This window comes from Artemia franciscana, chromosome 6 (assembly GCF_032884065.1).
Source record: "Artemia franciscana chromosome 6, ASM3288406v1, whole genome shotgun sequence".
Lineage (NCBI taxonomy): Eukaryota > Metazoa > Arthropoda > Branchiopoda > Anostraca > Artemiidae > Artemia > Artemia franciscana.
In genome coordinates this window covers 22,569,265-22,586,563 of record NC_088868.1, presented here as the reverse complement: position 1 = coordinate 22,586,563, position 17,299 = coordinate 22,569,265, and the positions used below count along the sequence as shown (strand labels likewise).

The window sequence follows — 17,299 nt, the reverse complement described above, 5'->3', positions numbered from 1 at the left end:
CAAAAAATAAGGTTGAATTAACTTTCAATAAAGATAAAGCAACCTAGATGGCTAATGTCTGGTCAGGGGCTGACGAGGATTGAAAGATGAGTAGAGTAGTGATGGACACTATTTGTTGAAGACAAATTAAGTAAATACGTCATTGAAGACAGACTGTTCTTAATATAAGATTCCAATTAAATAATCAAAGAAAATTGAAAAAGAAGAAAGCAACTGAGAAAGAAGCAAAATATTAAGGAGCTGATAGATACTCTTCGTAGTAGTTCGATCCAGCAATGACAACAGAGATGACAAATACAGAACACGAATTCCCCAATTATATTGCCAATGCTGCTCGTTGCACTAGTAGTATTTAACTCTGATGGTAGGCTCAGATTCACTGTAAAACCAATCTTCCAGCCTATAAATGCAGGTGCTTGGTGTGGAAAAACGTTACTGTTTACCTTTTTACTTTTTTCAAGCAGGGGGAGAAGGATCTTTTTTCTGACCTCTTCATACTGGTTCTTTGTTGAAGAAAACATTTAAAACAAAGATATACTGCACTTGATTTAAACAATCCAAAGATATTATTTCTCCTGATGATAATTTACCTGCCTCTTTTATAGATCCTGCTCGGATTTCGAATCATCCACCTTCATGGTTTTGTAGGCTGGGAGACCGTCCTACCGATAAATCTTAACTTGCCGCTATAAGAGCCTTGTTGAAGATCAAAGATCTATTCTGTCAGATTTGGATGTTGTGTATATTCTTTTAGGTTACTTTTGACCAGTCTCTCTCTCTCTCTCTCTCTCTCTCTCTTTCTCTTTCTATCTCTCTCTCTTCTCTCTCTCTCTCTCTCTCTCTCTCTCTCTCTCTCTCTCTCTCCCTCTCCCTCTCCCTCTCCCTCTTTTTCTTTCTCTTTCTCATTTCTGCGTTATATTTTTTTCCTTTTTTTTAAGCAAGATAGTCCTTTTTTCCTTTTTTGTAGCTCTTTACAAATTTAGCTGTCATGGATATTTTTTTTATCCTTAATTTAAAAATGGAGTTATTTTTGCAATACTAATAAATTAATTGAGTATCAGTTTTATTTACTTGGTGGTTTAAATATTATACGAGCTATGATTTTTTTATAGGATGTTCATGAATTATTTTTTTAGCGCTTGAATGAGATATGGAAAATGATAGAAGTTATGTCAGAAGTTCCACTCGTAACTAGCTCAAGCCCGGTTCTTGCTCGTTCCTCAATACCTGTCCAAAATTCCTTAGTTCGAAGTGCTCGCAAGATACTGGAAAACAGGTAATATAATTTGTCTGAATGGATTAGGATCATTGAAGGAGATAAAGAAAAGTTTCAATACTTAAAACTTAATAATTACTACATTAAAGTAGCGTAGCATTTCTAGCTCATGGTAGCGCAGACAAACAATGTGTGGTCTAAATCTACTCTAACCGTGACATTGGCTATGTCACAGGGAGAAAAATTCAACAAATTTAATGCTACTAGTAACAACACACCGCAGCCACCTCAACCACGCACACTCCTCCACCATCCCAGTCTATTCACAGCCTCCCTCTTTACACCCTCCCTGGAAGTTCCCATTTCCCTTGAATCTTTCCTTGCGATATCCTCCCACCCCAACCGAGGACGATGTTTCTCGTTTAAACCTGGACGGTTGGCCGAAAAGAGTAATGTTTGGCAATCTGTCGTCCTTCACCCACAAAACGCGGCCTAAACATCTTGATCTTTCTTTCATTATAGCTTTAGGAAACGGGATTGAAACAAACTTTTGTACAGCCTACTGTTTGAAATAAGGTCAGTCGGTTGGGTTCCCAAAACAATACGTGGGCAATTTCTCTGGGAAAGATCTAGTAAATCTTCCTCCATTTTTCGGAGCACCCATTCTTCAAAACCATATATGACCACTGTTATCACTGTAGCTTCCAATTTGCTGCTTTTGGTTCGCAGAATTATCTTCCAGTCTTCCAAACTTTTTTCAACTGCCAGAAAGAACCCTGGCCTTGGCTATTCTACTTTTAACATACTCACTGCACTCACCATGTTTACTAATAATACTACCAATGTAAAGGAAGCTGCCCACTTCATCAATCTTTTCTTTTTGTAACGTCCCCTTTTCATCTTCACTCATGCCTAGCCTTAGTAACTTTGTCTTATTAACATTAATTTTCAAACCTACTCTAGCACCCTGGACTCGTAAAGCCTCTGAAAGTTCATTCATTTGCTTACGCTTTCTTCTAGGACGCTAATGATTCTGATAATTCTCTAAATCATCAGCATAATCTAAGTACAGGAAAGTATTTCTTCCCCAATCGATTCTGTGTTCTCCTATTGCCTTTCCTGTGCTGCTTTAGACAAATTCCATCAAAATTATCAATATAAATGGGGATAGAACACGACCCTACTTAACTCTGATTTAATACGAAGCCATCTACTAAACTCATTTCCTACCTTAACCGCAGCAGTGTTATTCTCGTACAATCACTTTAATGTATTTTTCTTGTATACCATACAAGGACAAGATCTTTGCTAAAGCTCTTCTATCAGCTGAATCAAGTGCTTGCTCATAATCTATAAAACTAAAGGCGTTTGATGACTCAGGTACTTCTCAATTATTAACCTAAGAGAGAAAATTTGGTTGACACATTTTCTATCCTTTCTAAAACCGTACTGTTTTTCTCTTAAAGCGCTGTCTACAGCGTTTTGGAAGTCTAAAAAATATCATCATACTAAATAATTTTCTACCTACAGAAACCAGGCTAATCACTCACTCGTATCACCTTTCTTGTACAGGGATTTAATTAGAGTTTTACGTAAACCTCTAGGTACTTCCCCTTTTCCAAAAATCGCATCCATAATCTTCAGTAACTTTTTTCTAACCTCATAGCCACCATATTTAAGAAAATCATTTACAACATTATCAACACCCAGGGCTTATTTTTTTAATCATGCTAGTGCTGTCACTAATTCTTGCTCATAAAGTAGATCTTCCTTCACATTCTAGGTGTCACAAACTGTTTCATTTTGCTCTATATCTTTTCCTGTAACTCTATCTTGGTTTACTACATTCTCAAAATATTCTGTCCATTTCAGTAAGGTTAGCTGTTTTACCATCGTGTGAATACCATGTTAACTTAAGGGCCATTTTATGGCTAAATACTGTATTGATTATAACTAAATTGTTATACCTTCAGAGCTGCAACAGTCTAGAGCTATTTCTGTTTTCTTTCTCAACACCCAATTTACCTAGGCTAGGATACCATCTGTCCCTATTTTTACCAACCTGGATGTTAAAATCTCCTAATAAAAAAAAACATATAACTATCTTGGACCCTGTCTATTTGCTCCTATAATAGTAAGTAAAATTCATCTGAGTTGCTAGTATCTCCGCCAGTTGGTTCGGCAGCGGCATATACCACTAAGACTGATACCCTGCTCCTTTTAGTCACAAAATGAAAACTAGCATTCTGTTATTATAACCTTCCCAATCTAAATAAGACTTAGCAGCTTCCTTATTTATCATGAACCCTATTCCCTGTTTATGTGCCCCATCTTTTCTGCCTGAATGAATAAATTGCACATCCCCTAATTTCATGTTTCCTAGCCATGGGATGTGAGTTTCTGAATCTCCTAATAAGTCCAGTTCGAAGCGTCTAAATTCGTCAGTCACAATGTCAATGCGATAGTTATTTTTGACATTGTGAAATTCAAAGTTTCAATTTTCATATTCTTTAAATTATTGAATTTATTTTGGCTTCAGGAAAAGGAATGGTCCCAGAACCAGTGCAAAACAAGGACCAACACATTTTCTCAGTTCTGAATAGAAACGCCTAAGCCAGCTTAGAACTGGACATCGAAAAGTTTAATAGATTTTTTAGAGCAAATCTGGTAAACTTAACCTACCCTAACTATAGACTTATAGACGCTCGTGTCCCCGTCGAACCCCCTACTCTTCAGACTTAAGCCCAACTATGCATCAAAAGGCTTCGACATTTAAGAAGGAACATTTCTTGTTTAAAAAAAACAGTCCCTGAAGGGGCTGACACCCTCTCAGGGACAATGTTGTATGTTTATCCCAAATATATGTCTGCAAATGAAGAGAGGCTAGAGTTTAATCTCCTCCATCCCTCTCTATGTTTATTTGTTGTATCCCTCTATGTTATATCACTCTCCATATTCATCTAGATCGTCCCAATTTTCAAAGAAGAATTCATTCCCATTTTCAAGTTTTCTTATCCAAATAACAATTTACGGGTAAATTGAAACTTAACCAATCTCTTGCAGTTGGTGTAAGCATAATCAAAGCTATATGTTGTCATCAAAATTCGTTTTTCAGGTATCGCTGTAAATAATAACTATAAAATTTCCTCCACTTACCGTCCAACCTTTGCAGCTAAACATAAGAATTTAATGTTCTATAATACACAGAAATATTATCAATAAGAGGGGAGTTGCCGTCCTTCAGTGCACATATTTTACGCTTAATATACTCTCTCGGAATGAAGGGGGGTTAGAGGGCAAAGTCAGTGAGCCATGTTTGGATATTTTACGACCAATGGGTTGATGAGACTATTCTAGAAAAAAAAAATTGAAGATGCATCTGTGAATATCTGTATTAAGAAAATAATAAATTTAGTATCTCTGTTGATGTGAGCTTGTAACGTCTGCTAATGGGCTATCAGATATGCTGAATTTAATAGTGTGATTTTCATCAAATTTTGTTTTGCAGTGTTTCCCTTCTTTCTTGAAATGTTATAAATGTTCTTATTTTCATAAGTTTTGATGAGTAACTTTAAACGTGTTGAACTTTGCATATTTTGAATCCTTATGAAAATCAGCTTATTCTGGTTTATATGTTGTAATGGGGTATTTTCACGGCTTGATTTATGCTTACTGTTTGTTTCCACGAAGATTTCATGTACAATACTTTTTCAATTTTCAGGTATCTCGAATATTTGAAAAAAGAAGTCTATCGTAATTTGAGTTCTGCTCGTCTAGGAGGCTCTATCGGTACGTTTCATTTGGTGAAAAGTTTCCTTGGAACTCGTCAAGTTTCCCGTCAGCCTGGCTTAGAAGACGGGTTGGTTGATGGTCAACCTGTGTGGGCAATTGTTTATTATTGTCTTCGTTGTGGTGACCTCGAAGCTGCTTTGGATGCAGCGAAACGTGCTGGGTAAATAGGTTTAATTTTTAAAATTTATGTCTCTTATCCGCAAAATTAGGCATCATAACCACTGCTCTTCATTTTTCCTGGTATAGCCTCTTCAACAATTGTTTAATTAATAGTTTTATTTTCATATTTGATTTCAATTTTTATTTGTTTAATTATAAATTTTTGATTGTTTAATTTTCTTGAATAAAATAACTGATTTTTTTTTTATAACTGATATAGTTGTCGGTAAGAATACTAACACAAAAAATGAAGCTTTTCCGATAAAATGAAGAGTGACATTGCAACTTAAAACGAACAGTAATGAGAATAATCTGAAGTGAACGTGCCCGGGTAAATGTTAGGTTAAGGCTATAGACTAGCTTCAGAAATTCGTATTATAGCTTGAAATTATCCGTACGATAGCCAGATGTAACTGGACTTGTTGACTTTATGTTATTTTTATTTGGTCGTGGTTTTGAATGATACTAAAGCATGTTTCCAGTATAAAGATTGTTCATGACTAGCTGTTGATACTGCGGCCGGTAAGTCCAATAAGTTGCCTTATAAATATGTCGATTATTTTATTGATTACTGGGGATATTAAAATAAATTTTCTTTTTTTTTCTTCTGTATTGAAAGTATTTAAATGTTTTACTAAAAGTTATCAATACCAAGGGTTTCGATAAACTATAAAAAGCCTAATAGATTAACCCCTTTTCTGCAGGCTATTCAAGGATTTTTATTTTCCTAGAATAACATCCTTTTTTTGTGTGGGTTTTTGTTGTCAGTCAAACGCTAGCTTTGTATAAAACTAGTTTTGCGTAAAAAACTTGGTTACTGCAGCAAACATGATGCAAAAAGAAGGAAATAAATATAGCACGTTTTAAAAAATGCAAGAATTTGCGTTTGCGGAATTTTAAAAACAGTGGAAAATCGTATTATTGCATTTCTCGGAATTTAGATTCTCCTAGAAAAACATGGAGTTGAATCATAGATAGAATTTGAAGAAATAGAAATATGCCTGTGGTGTTGTTTAACGAGAATAGTATAGAAGTCAGTTGGGGAGAAACTGTTGCTGCTACGTCCAATGATTACTTTAAAAGTAAAGAATCATCTGTTGCCTTAATAAACATTGACCTTCTCCCGTATAGGTCACATGATCAGTACCTCTTGCTCTCTGAACATACGAGTACGTTTTAAGCGCAGGTTAGACTTGATGACCTTTCTACTAATTTGCTACAAAACGTTGCAGATGTAATTCTCGAACCGCTTCATCATATAATTAATTTATAGATTTTTTTTTACATAAAAGGAGAAGCAATACATAAAAAGGAGATAAACTTAACATAGATAACTATCTCCCTATTGTGATTTTGCCATCATGATCAAAAGCGTCGGAGAAAAAGGGAACGATTGCTGCATATTCAGACACAACAAATTTCTTTACCAAATATTAGTTTGGATTTTGAGCAGGTCTTGTATCAGAAAGTAATTGCATATGTTCTATCAAAATATAACGATTACTTAGGTAAGTAAAATTTGCACAAAATACTAGGTCTGTGCACCTTGTTAAACAAATTTTTCTATTTTCCTCTTTAAAAATAATTTATCACTTTATGGTTGCATTTTATTTAAATTACTTCGCAATCATTTATTAAAAAAACTTTTTTGAAAGTATATAGAATCACGTACTTCAAATAGAATCATATGTACTTCAAAATGAAACAGTGAGAATGTTTGGAAATTTTTTTTTACATTGACCAGCAAAACTAACAAAAAACATTAATTTTTCTTGAATATTTTGGAAATTGAAACATACAAACAGAGATGCTGTCATCGCGATTTATCTATTTATTTATAATCCATCAAATAACACAAAAAAGTAAAGTACACAGAGACGGAGCACAAAATAGAGAAAAAGACCAGATACGGTATTTTACACCAGAACTCCAGCAATTATTTGGACGAAAGGTCTATGTGTACCTTTTTCGCTTTTTAGGCATTCTAAAGCGTACCCACTTCCTTTTGTTGATTCTGAACGATCTAGGTTCTCAGTTAGATATCTAATATCGTTAAACTCAAATAAATATAGATTGAGAGATAACATGCCAACTGTGTCTGTTGGACATGATCACTATATTTTGAAAAAGAAATATTGAGGATAACTTTTTAAGCTTTGATGATTTTTAAGCTTTTATTTAGAGCATCTCTGTCTTGTGTTTTATTTATTTACTCATGGCGGTGTTACTACCTTTCTTCGAGTGCTTGCCCAGTTTTTCATTTTCTCATTTCAGAGTTTTGTTCTTTTATTTCCATATTAACTTTTCAGTTAATAACTTTTCATTTTCAGAAAATGGAAAGTTTTAGTGCCCATTTTAAGGGCCGATATTGACCAAAGGGCAACCATTCCAAAACCTGCGTCTCCCCCTGTCTCCCCATATAGTATTGGATTAAGATCTTGAAACACTACTTTTCTCAAATATCTCCGGGTCCAAAAGTGTGCTTTCATGAGGGGGGGGGGGGCATGCTGTATGCTACCCAAGGGACAGGGGGTCCAAATTGTTCGATTATACTCTTTTTTATTTGAACATACTGCCCCTTGTTAAGAACGGAATCATTTGAGAATGTGCATCGTTGGAGACGCAAAGTTCCCATGGGCTTCTCTCCCCCACCCTACCCAAATAATGTCAGTTTCTTTTGGCAGAAAAGTAATCGTGTTGTACATTGTTTAATGGAGAGTTCTTCAAGGACTTCCAAACTGTGGAACTGAAGGGTAAAGAGACGGCCCGTAGAAAATTATAGTTTCCTTAAGTTTCTGACAAGTGATTGCATTAATGTTTGATTAAATGTCAAATTAAGTGAAATAAAAAATTTGTGGACGTTAAAATGGCGTTTTCCCTCTGTATTTTCGCTTCTTTTTCAGTCCAAGTTTGTCTGAATTTTCTCGGAACCTTGAAGAGGTCCTTGCCAGCAACGATTGCCGTCTTACTCCCAACAATGAAGCTCAGGTCAAACTTAACTACCGCCGGACTGTAAGAAACGCAACAGATCCATATAGAAGGTAAAACAGCTTATCTCTAATAAGCAGTGATGCTTTTTTGTTATGATTTGTTATTTTTTGTTGAAGCGCTAAGCTAAAAAGCAATATGAATGTATCTCTTATATTTAACAAAAATAATTTACACAGTTTAAACTAATGATTTCAGAAGACAACGGAGAATTACCATTGGAAGGTTTTTTCGGGGAAAGTTGGATTCAGCAGCACAAAAAAGCACATTTCAAGTCCAATATTTTAATATTCTTGTGGTGGGACATTTGTACCAATGTTTGGGGGTGGAACTGTTGACTCTGTTTACACCTTTGCATTTAGGAGATATAACAAATAAGAATAAATATGCACAACAGACGAGTTAATACACGAGAAAAGTATTCTCGCTGGGACGTAAACTGTATCAAATTACTCCAATATGAAATTTAAAATGCTTTTAAACCATTTCGAACTGTTTAGGTCAGTAGGCCAATTCAAAGATTCTTCTCTTTTTTCTCTATAAGTAGAAAATATGAAGTTTAAATTAACATAAAGGTTACCATATGTATTGACTCAGCATTATTTTAAGCTTTTTTTTAGTTTTAGAACAAGAATTTCAAATTCGTTAAAACCTTATAAATCAAGATTTAATAAAGATACGAAGGTGGAACTACATTGCTTGGGCCTCATTTTCGCTATATATTTGTTTCTGACGGTAATACTATTATGACGCAAAGTTTGTCCTAGTTCTTCAAAGATAAGTGCCCTTTGAAGAGGACAGGGGAGGAGGTAGGTAGCTCAGATTAAAAAATTGAGCTGAAAGTACATGTTTTGTGGGTTTATACCCCTCCGTCCTAAGAGCCTGATAGGCGCTTCTCCCATGATTCAAACCTGTCTGCAAATATATTAATACAAAGAAGAAATACGAAAGATACGAAAATAAAGAAAGAAGATAGAAAGAAAATACAAAGATAAACAAAATCAAAGAAGATACGAAAATGAAACTCATCTTTAAACACTGAGTGAGTCAGGTAGACTTAAATCTTTCTCTCTTATTTTCATGAAATCGTGGCACAAGCTTTCGACAGATGTCTGGTGAAAAACTTCAGTGCCCTGACTTGCAGTTATTTTCAGTTAAACTTTTTGTATTTTGTGCTTAAATAGGACACGGAAAAATTAGAATAGAATATTCGAAAAAGGTATGACTAGATAGCAAATAAAGCTTGCACATAAGACTCTTTAATTACTATTAAATAAAATATCCTAAGGAAGATAAAATGATCGATAATACTAGCTTTAAATGACTATCGATGGCAACCTTGAGTAAACAAAATTAAAAATAGGGTGATATTGTTAATTGAAAATAACTGGGCGAGAATCAAGAGTCTTCTATAGATGGATAAAGAGTGTCCATTCATTTGTCTTGGAAAATATGGAAAGGAAATGTGTCAAAAGGTGTAAAACTCTTTTATGTCCCGGTGGAATATTAAAATAATTAAAAATAGGGTGATATTGTTAATTGAAAATAACTGGGCGAGAATCAAGAGTCTTCTATAGATGGATAAAGAGTGTCCATTCATTTGTCTTGGAAAATATGGAAAGGAAATGTGTCAAAAGGTGTAAAACTCTTTTATGTCCCGGTGGAATATTTTTTTGGGTCGCTCTGCACCTTTGATCTGGCTGCTTGCCAATTGCACAGAAATATTGGGTAAAATATAGTGGATGTTTCAGTTAAGACAGGTCAGGAATGATCGTGCCTACTTTTGTTGTGGTTTTGGATGTATATACTTGCATGCTGTTTGACCTATGTGATTGTATGGATGAGTAGGGTTAAGGCCTCATTCAAGTGCTGATCTATATTAATCACTAGTGTAGGAAAACAGTCTTCCTTTTCTCCTTCTGTCTTTTTTTTTTTTTATGTGTTTGTGCTGTTGCATTGGTGATTTTTCTTTTCATATATATATATATATATATATATATATATATATATATATATATATATATATATATATATATATATATATATATATATATATACTAGCTGTTGGGGTGGCGCTTCGCGCCACCCCAACACCTAGTTGGTGGGGGCGCTTCGCGCCCCCCCCCCAAGCCCCCCCGCGCGCGTAAGTCGTTACGCGCCATATTAGTTACGCGCCATTGTAGTTGTGTCCCTATGTCCCACCTGTGATATATATATATATATATATATATATATATATATATATGTTTTTAACTACGTAAAACTTGCGAATATACAACATTCTTTGCTGTCCCATTGTCTGTGCATATAAATAGATTGTTTACCGACTCTTGAAAATGCAACATATAATGGTCCATGGGAAAACAATCCGTATTCAGATCTATACCTCATGATTCTAATGATTGCCCTTGAGCTTTGTTGATGGTGATTGCTAATCTACCATTCCCTGTGTCGCCATCGTCATTTATATATCCCCTTGTGCCCCCCGGCATCCCCTTTGTAGTTTTGTCCCTGTGTCCAGGTCGTCATTTGTGTCCCGGTGTCCCAGTCTGTGATTTCTCTTTGAGTGTCCCGGGCGTCATTTATATTCCATGTGTCCCGGTGTCTCGGTCGTCATTTATATCCCCCTGTGCCCCCCGGCGTCCCCGTTGTAGTTGTGTCCCTGTGTCCCGGTCGTCATTTATATTCCCTGTGTCCCGGTCGTCATTTGTATCCCGGTGTCCCGGTCTGTATATACATTCGTTTTTTAGTTTTGTTTTTCTCCTTTATTTTTTTCCTTTTTTATTTTTTTTCTTTTTTAGTTTATTTAGATTTTTAGATTTTTTAGTTTTTTTATTAGTTTTTATTTTTTTTTCTTTTTAGTTTTTTTGTAGTTTTTACCTTTTTTTTAGTTTTTTTAGTTTTTTTTACTTATATCCTGGTCGTCATTTATACTCCCTGTGTCCCGGTTGTCATTTGTGTCCCGGTGCTTTGTTGATTGCTAATCGAACATTCCTTTTGTCCCGGTCGCTTTCTCTTTGAGTGTCGTCATTCATATTCCCTATGTGCCGGTGTCCCGGTCGTCATTTGTGTCCCGATGTCCCGGTCTGTAATTTCGTCAGTTGAAAACTTATGATGAAATAAATTTTTAATATTTTCCCTTTTTTTGTTTTTAGTTTTTTTTTATTGGTTTTTACCTTTTTTTAGGTTTTTTAGTTTTTTTCTTTTTTCTTTTTAGTTTTTTTTGAAGTTTTTATCTTTTTAGTTTTTTTATTTTTATTTTTATTTTTTTAGTTTTCTTTTTCTCCTTTATTTTTCAGTTTTTTCCTTTTTTTAGTTTTTTTCTTTTTTAGTTCTTTTAGTTTTTACCTTTTTTAGTTTTTTTTAGTTTTTTTTAGTTTTTTAGCTTTTTTTATTTTTTTTTATTAGTTTTTAGTTTATTTTATGGTTTTTTCCTTTTTTTAGTTTTTTTTTAGTTTTTTATCTTTTTTTAGTTTTTTTTAGTTTTTAAGCTTTTTTAGATTTTTTTATTTTGTTTTCTTTTTTTTTGTAGTTTTTACCTTCTTTAGATTTTTGCTTCTTTTATTTTTTTAGCTTTTTTAGTTTTTTTTCGTTTTTTCTTTTTAGTTTTTTTGTAGTTTTTATCTTTTTTATTTTTTTGTATTTTTATTCATATTTTTTTAGTTTTCTTTTTCTCTTTTATTTTTCAGTCTTTTCATTTTTTTCTTTTTTAGTTTTTAGTTTTTTTTTAGTTTTTTACCTTTTTTTAGTTTTTTTAGTTTTTTAGATTTTTTAGTTTTTTTATTAGTTTTTAGTTTTTTTTGTAGTTTTTGCCTTTTTTTAGTTTTTTCAGTTTTTTTTAGTTTTTAGTTTTTTACCTTTTTTTAGTTTTTTTTTAGTTTTTTAGCTTTTTTAGTTTTTTTTTTCTTTTTAGTTTTTTTGTAGTTTTTACCTTTTTTAGTTTTTTTTCTTATTTTGTATTAGTGTGAAATAATTCAGACGTCATATGCGAACAAACATGACGTCACCTGATCCATCCACAGATCCACACACAGACAACTTATTTTTATATATATAGATATATATATATATATATATATATATATATATATATATATATATATATATATATATATATATATATATATATATATAGATATGTATATATATATATATATATATATTATAAGAATTATAACTAAAACCCTAAAGAAAATTTATCTTTCAGAGCTTGTTACTGCATTATCGCTAGTTGTGATCCAAGCGAAGATCACTCGGAGATTGCATCAACTACAGAGGATTATCTCTGGATTAAGATTTGCCAACTCCGAGCAGATGGAGAAGAAGAAATGGGGGCATCAAGAGAAATCCGTTTTACTCTTTCCTATTTTCAAAGCTTGATTCTTGAAGAATATGGTAATTGTCTTGTTATGCATTGTTTTACGTGGAAAGATTTTTTTTCTTGAATATCTTTTTACCTCTTACTGTAGGAATGCGATGCATGGGTCGTGGGTTCGTTTGGGCAGTGTGCTAAATTCAATTACCTACGATTATGTATTGTAGGATAATGGGGCGTTAGTTATTTTGTTCGTTTGCAGGTATGTTAAACTTATTGAAGGATAACAAAGTGAAAAGAAGTGGTGACGACAAATCAGTAATAAGTTAAAATGTAAGAATTGTATTTGTTTATTAGATAGATATAGATATTTATTCATATATAGTCAAGAAATGATAGTAAACCTGGACCTTTGAATTAAAGAGTTTCTAGCGCACAAGTCCTTGGTTATAGGGCGGAGCAGCCGCTAACGTGTAATTATTCTTCTTCTTTAGGTGAACGGCACTTTGATGCGTATAAAGAGCCACTTCGATACTTTGAGGTTCTTTTCCTAACTTCTCAATTTGAAGCTGCTGTGGAATTCCTTTCCAGAATTGATAAATGGAGGACTTTGGCGATTCATGTTGCCTTGGCATTGAGGGAAACGAAGCTTCTTCTTCTTCCTGAATCTGTTCAGTCACCACTTAGTAAGAAGTTTTTCAGCTTTTACCTTTATTTTCTCTTTTTCTCCCCTCTCTCTCTTTCTCTCTCTCTCCATCTATCTATCTATCTATCCATCCATCTATCTATCTATATATCTATCTACATATCTATCAATCTATCTTTTTCTCTCTTTCTCTTTTTGGGATGAGTAAAGGTGTACAAATATAGTGAATGTACAGGTTCTTACTGCCCCTGCAAAATCTTTGAAAAAGAGTTCAAAATTAGACCATAGAAAAAAGGTGATTAGACTAAGTTTTTAGCCTTTGAAAAAATGTATTTAATTTAAATTTGTTAAGTATTTTTAATTGGTGCTTTAATCCGTTTTTAAATGAAATTAGAGAACGATAGTCCCGAAGATGTATTTCAAGTGGTTCGATCTTCGGCCAATAGGTATTTCAGATTAAAATTTGGAATAGTTATGCTAGTATCAGGGACGTTCGTGAAAACTTAAGTAGTTATGCCGTAAGAACATTACAAACAATATGAACTTGGCATGTTTTGTTTGAATTCTGATAAGAAGCAGGTATGTACAGTGTGGTCTTCAATATCAAGCCGAAGATTATAAACTCTTTCAATTATCTGTATCTTGTCGATTTAAAAGATAAAATGCAATCTATTTCATGTTTAAGGCTCCAAAAGTATTATCAAAATGAATAATTAACTTTCTCAATAGCCTTTTCCGCAATTTTTAGTTTAGACAAGTTTTGAGGAGACGGCTTGTAAATACATATTGAAAATCGTCTATTAGATACAAAATTAAATTTCCTGTGAAAATCAAGCGAAATCTGTATTATATCTTGTGTAAGATTACTCTCGCTATAGTTTTGCTAACTATGATAATTCTGTTAGTCCGAGGGTTCATTTCTTTACAGTATGTTCTAAATTAAACTCCTCATTTTTTTTTTTTTTTTTTTTTTTTGGAGGGCATTTTTAATTTCACTTTCAAGTTAAAATTCGGTTTATACGTAGCTTTGTTCTTTGAATTCAAATGCATTGCGTAGATTCGTCAGGGCAGTTAGAAAATTAAGGCTTATATTCTATTCCTAGTACTACACAACTTCTTGTGTTTGAGCCTCCTAGACGCCGAATCTATCAAATCTAATTGTCTGTTTCTCGAGGTTATACCTTATAACGACGCATAGCTTTGCGTAACTTCATTCCCTCTAACCAAAAACACCACAGCACATTTTTACTGTCGAAAGCTAAACCGTTCTTTTAATGACGCTCTAGTGCTTTCTCCTTGCTTAACATATAAGTATATAATGAAAATAATAAAATTTAAAATATAGAATAAAATTTGAAAAATGTAAAAAAAGTAATAAAATATAATAAAAACGTGTAAAAAAAAATCCTTTACATCTTTCTCAGCAAGTGATTTGCCCTTTAAATAAAATAACTGCTAGTTTTCTTTCTTTTTTTTTATTGTTTGTCTCATAGATTGATTAAATTCTTGTCTTTTTAAAATTGAGTTTTGTTCATGAGAACAAAAGTTTTCAACGGAAACAATTTTTTTTTCAGCAACATAATCTCAAATATTCTCTTAACATACATGTTCTATTATTCTTCTTCCAATATGTCCAACTAAGTAGTATATCTTTGACCATTAATGTTCATTATTTTCTCTTTTAGTTTCAAAGGTTCCAACAGATAAACCTCCTATGCGACGTCTTAATTTGGCTCGTTTGGTTATGCTTTATACAAAGAAATTCGAGAACACCAATATCAAAGAAGCCCTAAATTATTACTTTTTTCTAAGGTTAGTCACATAATTTTACTATCCATTTCTTTTTCACTGATATTTCTCTGATTTTTGCAGCATTTGTCAACTTCGCTTGTTAATACTATGGAAGTATTCTACAAGAGGTAGCGCTCTAGGGTTGCCGCTAGCCCTATGCCTCCCATATATTTTTCCCCCTGCCACTTTATTTGCCTGAAGTGGTGGTAGAACATTTGGAAGGGATGATTCGATTGTAATGTGAAAATCCTAGTGTCCCTTTATTGGTCAAAAGTGATTGCAGGGAAATCAGCACCCAGGCCTCCCGTGTCTTCTTTTGCTACCCAGCCCTCCCGTAACCCAACATGATGTCAGATCGAAATTTGGAGATGGTGGTTTAGCCAAAACCTGTCGATAGCTTCAATAAATATGGCTCTGGGGAATACATGACCTTCCAGCTTTGGGATAAGGATCGTAAATTATAGAATTCGCGAATTATTTTAAAATAGGTCTTTTGTAGAAATTAAGGGTAATACTTGTTCTTCGATGTCTGATTGACTCGAAACTTTCAGGGATTGATCCCTTTTCCAAATGGGAAAAATTAACTAATTTTTTGTGTTTTGATATGTGACGCCCGAAAATGGGCCTAAATTTGTTTTATGTTTGATAGGTTTAAAACTTTCAGAGTATGTATACAGGGCGAGGTGCACCTCAATGTAAGAGAAAGCATGTTGGAGTTTAGTTCTATTGATAAGTGACACCTTAAACGGGGTAGCAAGTTATCTTTTGTCAGATTTTCTCGAGCTTACCGGACTTGTAGATAGGGACAAGAGAACCTCAATGGACACAAAAAGTATTGAACAAAATATTCGTGTTGATCGGTGGCGCCCAAAATAGGTTCCTATTTAGTCTGTTCCGATTGGCTTGAGTCTTACTGAAAACACAGTGGGCAAAACAAACTTAAGAGGAGAAAATATTTGATAAGAATGGGTTTTACTTACTTACGACGCCATAACATAAGCCAATCATTGTTTTTCTCCGATTGGTGTGAAAAATTCATTTTTTTAATCTAACTCTAACTGCAAAGAATTCATCTAAAAACTCATCTAACTGCAAAGCAATTAGTTTTGTTTGTTTTCATTTCAACTTCGCTCTTTACTTCCGTAAGAAAAACTTTGTTTTAAACAATTAATTTTAGCTGAATGTGTACATTATGCCTTACAAAAAGAATTTTGCTTGACTTAAGCGATGAAATTAGGTTAGTCGACATGAGTTTTTTTTTTATTAAAACAGGGCATTAGATATCAGTTTTACCTCCTAGCTCCCTTAAACCTTCGAGATATATGAAACTCTATTACACAGATAAAGAGTCGGGGAGAGGGGTGTGACCGCTCTAATTGAGAATATGTATATAAGGACTTAACTATTTTCGTAAAAGTGAAAATAAACAAGTGATTTATTTTTTATTAAGCATTTTTTTTAAACTTCTTTTGTAGTTTCCACTTACGAAGGGGGCGGGAGGGGCATCAAAAAGAGGGAGGATTATTAGCTTCTTTTTAAGAACTTTTGACAGTGGAGATTAAAACGGCGACCCTGTTATGTTTCCCAGCCTTTCGCTTACCGAATTGCCCCAAAAGTTGCTACTTGAAACTTACGCTATTCGGGAAATATGCTATTTGGCCCGTCGATATGAGTATTACCTTTTAAATGAGTCATTAAACATATCTCTGTTACCTTGCTAGCCCTGGCAGAAAAGAAATTTGAAATGAAAAAGAAAATGCATGCTAACTATGCGTGGTGTCTTGTTGTTTCTTGTTTTTCAATGTGGGGGACTGTAATTCTCCAAAATTGTACACATCCCTACGTCGAACATAAATTAAAATGATTAATCATAGGTAAAGACAGCAGGTACGACTGTGTATGTTTAAATGGATCCTAATACGAACAGAAATTAGAATGAGTAATCAAGTACAACTCTAAACTGACAGAATTTACTACAAATAAGAGTAGTGTGCTGTCTCCGAAACAACTTAAAAGCCTAAGGCATTATTTCTGCTTTACTGCGAACAGTTTTTATTTGAGCAATGAGTGTTCGCGTAGATTTTTGTAGCCATGTTTTAACTGGGCTTATGTGGGAACGGGCCCATCTGTTTTATGAAAAAAACTGTTTATTTTGTATGATCTGAAAGTTTATGGAAAAATTGTAAAAATAGCGTCCCAAAGTCCTGTAATATAAGGTGTAGTCCTTCCCCTCAATACATATTGTACAAAAATTTATGGAGCTAATTCTGGACAGTAAACTCACACTCAATTACGTGAATATTTTTTAAATTATTTATGGCCGCACAGAAGATTCTGCACATATATATATATATATATATATATATATATATATATATATATATATATATAT

General features: G+C 33.6%; 1 protein-coding gene across 1 annotated transcript in view; it reads left to right on the top strand.

Moving 5' to 3' along the window:
* Positions 1-17,299, top strand: part of LOC136028198 (nuclear pore complex protein Nup93-like) — a 73,966-nt gene that overhangs the window by 19,224 nt on the left and 37,443 nt on the right. The window contains exons 5-10 of the mRNA XM_065705913.1: positions 1,137-1,276; positions 4,938-5,168; positions 8,071-8,208; positions 12,363-12,550; positions 12,965-13,156; positions 14,802-14,928. Of these exons, the coding sequence (XP_065561985.1) occupies positions 1,137-1,276; positions 4,938-5,168; positions 8,071-8,208; positions 12,363-12,550; positions 12,965-13,156; positions 14,802-14,928 (1,016 nt within the window). The remainder of the gene's footprint in view (positions 1-1,136; positions 1,277-4,937; positions 5,169-8,070; positions 8,209-12,362; positions 12,551-12,964; positions 13,157-14,801; positions 14,929-17,299) is intronic.